At 54.8% G+C, this 8,569-nt stretch overlaps 1 protein-coding gene across 4 annotated transcripts in view; it reads left to right on the top strand.

Annotated features, from left to right (window-relative positions):
• Nucleotides 1-8,569, top strand: part of LOC106593249 (neuronal-specific septin-3) — a 181,500-nt gene that overhangs the window by 157,120 nt on the left and 15,811 nt on the right. For all 4 annotated transcript variants that reach the window (XM_045719672.2, XM_045719675.2, XM_045719673.2 and 1 more), the window contains 3 exons: nt 1-9; nt 2,359-2,496; nt 7,706-7,823. The exon at nt 1-9 is cut by the window's left edge and continues 73 nt beyond it. In XM_045719672.2, the coding sequence (XP_045575628.2) occupies nt 1-9; nt 2,359-2,496; nt 7,706-7,823 (265 nt within the window). The remainder of the gene's footprint in view (nt 10-2,358; nt 2,497-7,705; nt 7,824-8,569) is intronic.

The following is an 8,569-nucleotide window of genomic DNA, read 5'->3' as shown; positions in this document are numbered from 1 at the left end:
CGAAAACTGGTGAGTGATGAAGGGAGAGAGAGAGAGAGAGATGAAGGGGGAGAGAGAGATGGAGGGGGAGAGAGAGATGGAGGGGAGAGAGAGATGGAGGGAGAGATGGAGGGAGAGAGAGAGATGGAGGGAGAGAGAGAGAGATGGAGGGGGAGAGATGGAGGGAGACAGATGGAGGGAGGGAGAAAGATGGAGGGGAGAGAGATGGAGGTAGGGGGAGAGATGGAGGGAGAGAGAGATGGAGGGAGGGAGGGAGGGAGGGAGGGAGGGAGATGGAGGGAGGGAGGGAGGGAGGGAGGGAGAGAGAGGGAGGGAGATGGAGGGAGGGGGAGAGATGGAGGGAGAGAGAGAGATGGAGGGAGAGAGAGAGAGAGATGGAGAGAGAGATGGATGGGGGAGAGATGGAGGGAGAGAGAGAGAGATGGAGGGAGAGAGAGATGCAGGGGGAGAAGTGGAGGGAGGGAGAGAGATGGAAGGAGAGAGATGAGGGAGGGAAAGAGATGGAGGAGGAAGAGATGGAGGGAGAGAGATGGAGGGTGAGAGATGGAGGGGAGAGAGAGAGATGGAGGGGGAGAGATGGAGGGAGAGAGAGAGATGGAGAGAGGGATGGAGGGAGGGGGAGAGATGGAGAGATGGAGGGGGGAGAGAAAGGAGGGAGAGAGATGGAGGGAGGGGAGAGATGAAGGGAGGAAGAGAGATGGAGGGAGGAAGAGAGATGGAGGGAGGGGAGAGATGGAGAGATGGAGGGGGAGAGAGAGGAGAGAGAGGTGGAGAGATGGAGGGAGGAAGAGCGATGGAGGGAGGAAGAGCGATGGAGGGAGGAAGAGCGATGGAGGGAGGAAGAGCGATGGAGGAAGGAAGAGAGATGGATGGGGAGAGAGATGAGGGGGAGAGATGGAGGGAGAGAGGTGGAGTGGGAGAGAGGTGGAGGGGGAGAGAGATGGAGAGGGAGAGAGATGGAAGGGGAGAGAGATGGAGGGGAGAGAGGTGGAGGGGAGAGAGAGATGGAGGGGGGAGAGATGGAGGGGGAGAGAGAGAGATGGAGGGGGAGAGATGGAGGGAGAGAGATGGAGGGAGGGAGAGAGATGGAGGGGGAGAGAGAGAGATGGAGGGGGAGAGATGGAGGGAGAGAGAGAGATGGAGGTGTGGAGATGGAGGGAGGGAGAGAGAGTGGAGGGAGAGAGAGATGGAGGGGGAGAGATGGAGGGAGAGAGAGAGATGGAGGAGGGAGAGAGATGGAGGGAGAGAAAGAGATGGAGGGAGGGGAGAGATGGAGGGATGGAGAGAGATGGAGGGAGGGAAAGAGATGGAGGGAGGGAAAGAGATGGAGGAGGGAGAGAGAGAGATGGAGGGAGAGAGAGAGAGGGAGGGGAGAGATGGAGGGAGAGAGAGAGAGGGAGGGGAGAGATGGAGGGAGGGGGAGAGATGGAGGGAGGGGAGAGATGGAGGGAGAGAGAGAGATGGAGGGAGGGGGAGAGATGGAGGGAGAGAGATGGAGGAAGAGAAATGGAGGGAGAGAGAGATGGAGGGAGGGCAGAGATGGAGTGAAGAAGAGAGATGGAGGGAGGGGGAGAGATGGAGGGAGGGAGGGAGGGAGAGAGATGGAGGGCAGAGATGGAGGGAGGAAGAGAGATGGAGGGAGGGAGAGAGATGGAGGGAGGGAGAGAGATGGAGGGAGGGAGAGAGATGGAGGGAGAAAGAGAGATGGAGGGAGGAAGAGAGATGGAGAGAGAGAGAGATGGCTTCCAAAATTATCTTTTAACTAAGAGTCTTAAATATGTTGTGCAGTTGTGTTTACCACTCATCCTCTTTCCTCTCTCTTCTTCTCTCTCCCTCTCCCCTCTTCCCATCCCTCCACTCCACCCTCCCTCACTCCTTCTCTCTTCTTCTCTCTCCCTCTCCCCTCTCCCATTCCTCCACTCCGCCCTCCTCTCCCTCTCCCCTCTCCCATCCCTCCACTCCGCCCTCCCTCACTCCTTCTCTCTTCTTCTCTCTCCCTCCCCCCTCTCCCATCCCTCCACTCCGCCCTCCCTCACTCCTTCTCTCTTCTTCTCTCTCCCTCCCCCTCTCCCATCCCTCCACTCCGCCCTCCCTCACTCCTTCTCTCTTCTTCTCTCTCCCTCCCCCTCTCCCATCCCTCCACTCCGCCCTCCCTCACTCCTTCTCTCTTCTTCTCTCTCCCTCCCCCCTCTCCCATCCCTCCACTCCACCCTCCCTCACTCCTTCTCTCTTCTTCTCTCTCCCTCCCCCCTCTCCCATCCCTCCACTTCCGCCCTCCCTCACTCCTTCTCTCTTCTTCTCTCTCCCTCTCCCCTCTCCCATCCCATCCCCCCCCCCCTCCCCTCCTCTCTCCTCTAGTTGGGAGCCTATTGTGAGTTATGTTAATGATCAGTATGAGAGGTACCTGAAAGAAGAGCTGTACGTCAACAGGAAGCCGAGGATCCCTGATACACGCGTCCACTGCTGTGTCTACTTCCTGCCTGCCACCGGACACTGGTGAGAACCCTCACGTCACTTCCTCTGACATCACTTCCTCTGACTTCTCCAGCAGATCTCTATATTATACCTTATACCTTAGTCTGTCTGATCAGATCTCAGATAACTGTTACTATACCTTATAGCTCCCCCTACCCCAGTCCAGCTAGTCTCCCCTACACCAGTCCAGTTAGTTATCCCTACCCCAGTCCAGTTAGTTCTTCCTACCCCAGTCCAGTTAGTTCCCCCTACCCCAGTCCAGTTAGTTCCCCCTACCCCAGTCCAGCTAGTCTCCCCTACACCAGTCCAGTTAGTTCTCCCTACCCCAGTCCAGTTAGTTCTTCCTACCCCAGTCCAGTTAGTTCCCCCTACCCCAGTCCAGTTAGTTCTCCCTACCCCAGTCCAATTAGTTCCCCCTACCCCAGTCCAGTTAGTTCCCCCTACCCCAGTCCAGTTAGTTCCCCCTACCCCAGTCCAGTTAGTTCTCCCTACCCCAGTCCAGTTAGTTCTCCCTACCCCAGTCCAGTTAACTACCCCTACCCCAGTCCAGTTAGTTCTCCCTACCCCAGTCCAGTTAGTTCTCTCTACCCCAGTCCAGTTAACTACCCCTACCCCAGTCCAGTTAGTTCTCCCTACCCCAGTCCAGTTAGTCTCCCCTACACCAGTCCAGTTAGTTCTCCCTACACCAGTCCAGTTAGTTCTCCCTACCCCAGTCCAGTTAGTTCCCCCTACCCCAGTCCAGTTAGTTCCCCCTACCCCAGTCCAGTTAGTTCTCCCTACCCCAGTCCCGTTAACTGCCCTACCCCAGTCCAGTTAACTACCCCTACCCCAGTCCAGTTAGTTCTCCCTACCCCAGTCCAGTTAGTTCCCCCTACCCCAGTCCAGTTAGTTCCCCCTACCCCAGTCCAGTTAGTTCCCCCTACTCCAGTCCAGTTAGTTCCCCCTACCCCAGTCCAGTTAGTCTCTGCTACACCAGTCCAGTTAGTTCTCCCTACCCCAGTCCAGTTAGTTCCCCCTTCCCCAGTCCAGTTAGTTCCCCCTACCCCAGTCCAGTTAGTTCTCCCTACCCCAGTCCAGTTAGTTCTCCCTACCCAAGTCCAGTTAGTTCTCCCTACCCCAGTCCAGTTAGTTCCCCCTACCCCAGTCCAGTTAGTTTTCCCTACCCCAATCCAGTTAACTACCCTACACCTGTACAGTTAGTTCTCCCTACCCCAGTCCAGTTAGTTCTCCCGACCCAAGTCCAGTCAGTTCTCCCTACCCCAGTCCAGTTAGTTCCCCCTACCCCAATCCAGTTAGTTTTCCCTACCCCAGTCCAGTTAACTACCCTACCCTAGTCCAGTTAACTACCCCACCCCAGTCCAGTTAGTTTTTCCTACCCCAGTCCAGTTAGTTCTCTCTACCCCAATCCAGTTAACTACCCTACACCAGTACAGTTAGTTCTCCCTACCCCAGTCCAGTTAGTTCTCCCTACCCCAGTCCAGTTAGTCCCCCCTACCCAAGTCCAGTTAGTTTTCCCTACCCCAATCCAGTTAGTCTCTCCTACACCAGTCCAGTTAGTTCTCCCTACCCCAGTCCAGTTAGTTCTCCCTACCCCAGTCCAGTTAGTTCCCCCTACCCCAGTCCAGTTACTTCTCCCTACCCCAGTCCAGTTAACTACCCTACCCCAGTCCAGTTAACTACCCTACCCCAGTCCAGTTAGATCTCCCTACCCCAGTCCAGTTAGTTCCCCCCAACCCCAGTCCAGTTAGTTCTCCCTACCCAAGTCCAGTTAGTTCCCCCTACCCCAGTCCAGTTAGTCTCCCCTACACCAGTCCAGTTAGTTTTCCCTACCCCAGTCCAGTTAGTTCTCCCTACCCCAGTCCAGTTAGTTCCCCCTACCCCAGTCCAGTTAGTTCCCCCTACCCCAGTCCAGTTAGTTCTCCCTACCCCAGTCCCGTTAACTACCCTACCCCAGTCCAGTTAACTACCCCTACCCCAGTCTAGTTAGTTCTCCTTACCCCAGTCCAGTTAGTTCCCCCTACCCCAGTCCAGTTAGTCTCCCCTACACCAGTCCAGTTAGTTCTCCCTACCCCAGTCCAGTTAGTTCCCCCTACCCCAGTCCAGTTAGTTCTCCCTACCCCAGTCCAGTTAGTTCTCCCTACCCCAGTCCAGTTAGTTCTCCCTACCCAAGTCCAGTTAGTTCTCCCTACCCCAGTCCAGTTAGTTCTCCTTACCCCAGTCCAGTTAGTTCTCCCTACCCCAGTCCAGTTAGTTCCCCCTACCCCATTCCAGTTAGTTCTCCCTACCCCAGTCCAGTTAACTACCCTACCCCAGTCCAGTTAACTACCCCTACCCCAGTCCAGTTAGTTCTCCCTACCCCAGTCCCGTTAACTACCCTACCCCAGTCCAGTTAACTCCCCCTACCCCAGTCAAGTTAGTTCTCCCTACCCCAGTCAAGTTAGTTCTCCCTACCCCAGTCCAGTTAGTTCTCCCTACCCCAGTCCAGTTAGTTCTCCCTACCCCAGTCCAGTTAGTTTCCCCTACCCCAGTCCAGTTAGTTTTCCCTACCCCAATCCAGTTAACTACCCTACACCAGTACAGTTAGTTCTCCCTACCCCAGTCCAGTTAGTTCTCCCTACCCCAGTCCAGTTAGTTCTCCCTACCCCAGTCCAGTTAACTTTCCCTACCCCAGTCCAGTTAGTTCTCCCTACCCCAGTCCAGTTAGTTCCCCCTACCCCAGTCCAGTTAGTTCCCCTACCCCAGTCCAGTTAGTTTTCCCTACCCCAGTCCAGTTAGTTTTCCCTACCCCAGTCCAGTTAGTTCCCCCTACCCCAGTCCAGTTAGTTTCCCTACCCCAGTCCAATTAGTTTACCCTACCCCAGTCCAGTTAGTTCTCCCTACCCCAGTCCAGTTAACTACCCTACCCCAGTCCAGTTAGTTCTCCCTACCCCAGTCCAGTTAGTTCCCCCTACCCCAGTCCAGTTAGTTTTCCCTACCCCAGTCCAGTTATTTCCCTCTACCCCAGTCTAGTTAGTTCTCCCTACCCCAGTCCAGTTAACTACCCTACCCCAGTCCAGTTAGTTCTCCCTACCCCAGTCCAGTTAGTTCCCCCTACCCCAGTCCAGTTAGTTCTCCCTACCCCAGTCCAGTTAGTTCTCCCTACCCCAGTCCAGTTAACTACCCTACCCCAGTCCAGTTAGTTCTCCCTACCCCAGTCCAGTTAACTACCCTACCCCAGTCCAGTTAACTACCCCTACCCCAGTCCAGTTAGTTCTCCCTACCCCAGTCCAGTTAGTTCTCCCTACCCTAGTCCCATTAACTACCCTACCCCAGTCCAGTTAGTTCCCCCTACCCCAGTCCAGTTAGTCTCCGCTACACCAGTCCAGTTAGTTCTCCCTACCCCAGTCCAGTTAGTTCTCCCTACCCCAGTCCAATTAGTTCTCCCTACCCCAGTCCAGTTAGTTCTCCCTACCCCAGTCCAGTTAGTTCTCCCTACCCCAGTCCAGTTAGTTCCCCCTACCCCAGTCCAGTTAGTTTTCCCTACCCCAGTCCAGTTAGTTTTCCCTACCCCAATCCAGTTAACTACCCTACACCAGTACAGTTAGTTCTCCCTACCCCAGTCCAGTTAGTTCTCCCTACCCAAGTCCAGTTAGTTCTCCCTACCCCAGTCCAGTTAGTTCCCCCTACCCCAGTCCAGTTAGTTCCCCCTACCCCAGTCCAGTTATTTCTCCCTACCCCAGTCCAGTTAACTACCCTACCCCAGTCCAGTTAACTACCCCTACCCCAGTCCAGTTAGTTCCCCCTACCCCAGTCCAGTTAGTTCCCCCTACCCCAGTCCAGTTAACTACCCTATCCCAGTCCAGTTAGTTCCCCCTACCCCAGTCCAGTTAACTACCCCTACCCCAGTCCAGTTAGTTCTCCCTACCCCAGTCCAGTTAGTTCCCCCTACCCCAGTCCAGTTAGTTCCCCCTACCCCAGTCCAGTTAGTTTCCCCTACCCCAGTCCAGTTAGTTCTACCTACCCCAGTCCAGTTAGTTCTCCCTACCCCAGTCCAGTTAGTTCCCCCTACCCCAGTCCAGTTAGTTTTCCCTACCCCAGTCCAGTTAGTTCCCTCTACCCCAGTCCAGTTAGTTCTCCCTACCCCAGTCCAGTTAGTTCCCCCTACCCCAGTCCAGTTAGTTCCCCCTACCCCAGTCCAGTTAACTACCCTACCCCAGTCCAGTTAGTTCTCCCTACCCCAGTCCAGTTAGTTCTCCCTACCCCAGTCCAGTTAGTTCCCCCTACCCCAGTCCAGTTAGTTCCCCCTACCCCAGTCCAGTTATTTCTCCTACCCCAGTCCAGTTAGTTCCCCCTACCCCAGTCCAGTTAGTTCCCCCTACCCCAGTCCAGTTATTTCCCCTACCCCAGTCCAGTTAGTTCTCCCTACCCCAGTCCAGTTAGTTCCCCCTTCCCCAGTCCAGTTAGTTCTCCCTACCCCAGTCCAGTTAGTTCCCCCTACCCCAGTCCAGTTAGTTCTCCCTACCCCAGTCCAGTTAGTTCTCCCTACCCCAGTCCAGTTAGTTCTCCCTACCCCAGTCCAGTTAACTACCCCTGCCCCTGACTTTTGACACGTTGACCCCCAGAGTGGTGACCTGAGGTACTGACTGACCTGAGATGACCCCTTACCTCTAACCTCAGTGACCTCAGAGTAGCGCTACATCCTACTACTCTGTAAACAGCAGAGCTGGGGCTGGGGCTGGGCAAGGCTGGGGCTAGGGTTCTGGGGATGGACAAGGCTGGGGCTAGGGTGCTGGGGATGGACAAAGCTGGGGCTAGGGTTCTGGGGCTGGGCAAGGCTGGGGATAGGGTGCTGGGGCTGGGCAAGGCTGGGGCTAGGGTGCTGGGGATGGACAAGGCTGGGGCTAGGGTGCTGGGGATGGACAAGGCTGGGGCTAGGATGCTGGGGATGGACAAGGCTGGGGCTAGGGTGCTGGGGCTGAAGCTGGGTCTAGGGCGCTGGGCACTGGGGCTGGGTAAGGCTGGGACTGGGGCTGGGCAAGGCTGGATCTAGGCTGCTGGGGCTGGGCAAGGCTGGGTCTAGGGGTCTGGGCAAGGCTGGGACTGGGGTGCTGGGGTTGGGCAAGGCTGGGTTTATGGTGCTTGGGCTGAGGCTGCGGCTGGGCAAGGCTGAGGGTGCTGGGACTGGACATAGCTGGGGCTAGGGTACAGGGCTGGGACTAACATTTGTTTTTGTTGTTTCTGTTCCCTGTAGGTTACGTCCCATAGACGTGGAGTTCATGAAGAGACTGGGGAAGATAGTCAGCATCGTACCGGTCATCGCTAAGGCAGACACACTCACTATGGAGGAGAGACTAGAGTTCAAACAGAGGGTGAGAGGAACATACTGTACCTACTGTCTGACAGACTCAACCTGAGGACAACTACCTCCTGCCTTAATACCAAGTTAAAACAGATATACATCAACTGACATTACAGAGGAATGTTGGAGGATCTATCTACACAGGAATGGAATGACAACCACACTGAGAGTATGGAGGAGATATACATATGTTTATAGATGAGAGAGAAGGAGGGAGAGAATCGAGAGGAGAAAGAGATTCTAAGTGTGTAGAGGAGATTTAGTGATGTTTACAGATGCTTCAAAAGATTGAGAGAGAGAAAGAGAGAGAGAGAGAGCACAGGGAGATAGATGAGAGATAGAAAGAGTGTGTGGAGAAGAAGATAGAGAGATGTTTACAGATGAGCTTCAGAAGATTGAGTGGAGATTAAATACTGCTCAAGGGCCATGAGCTGGGAGCCGTGCATAGGTCCATGATAGAGAGAGAGAAGGAGGGAGTGAGGAGAGACAGAGAGGGAGGAGAGACAGAGAGAGAGATACAGAGAGAGGTGGGGAAAGAGGGAGAGAGAGAGAGAGAAAGAGGGGGAGAGAGAGAGGGGGAAAGAGGGGGAGAGAGATGGTCATGGCAAGTGTCCAAGTCTGGATGTAAACTAATCCGTCTCTTAAAGGAGAGTAGGGATGATAGTCTGGGGGAGAGAGTCTAGAGACTAGGACTATGGAAGATTCATTAGGTTACAACATATCTATCACTCATACACTATAGTAGGTTTACACCAG

Source organism: Salmo salar, chromosome 06 (genome assembly GCF_965601325.2).
Source record: "Salmo salar chromosome 06, fSalSal1, whole genome shotgun sequence".
In the NCBI taxonomy this organism is placed as follows: Eukaryota; Metazoa; Chordata; class Actinopteri; order Salmoniformes; family Salmonidae; genus Salmo; species Salmo salar.
Note: the sequence above shows the minus strand (reverse complement) of the source record. Positions and strands in the feature narration are given on the sequence as shown.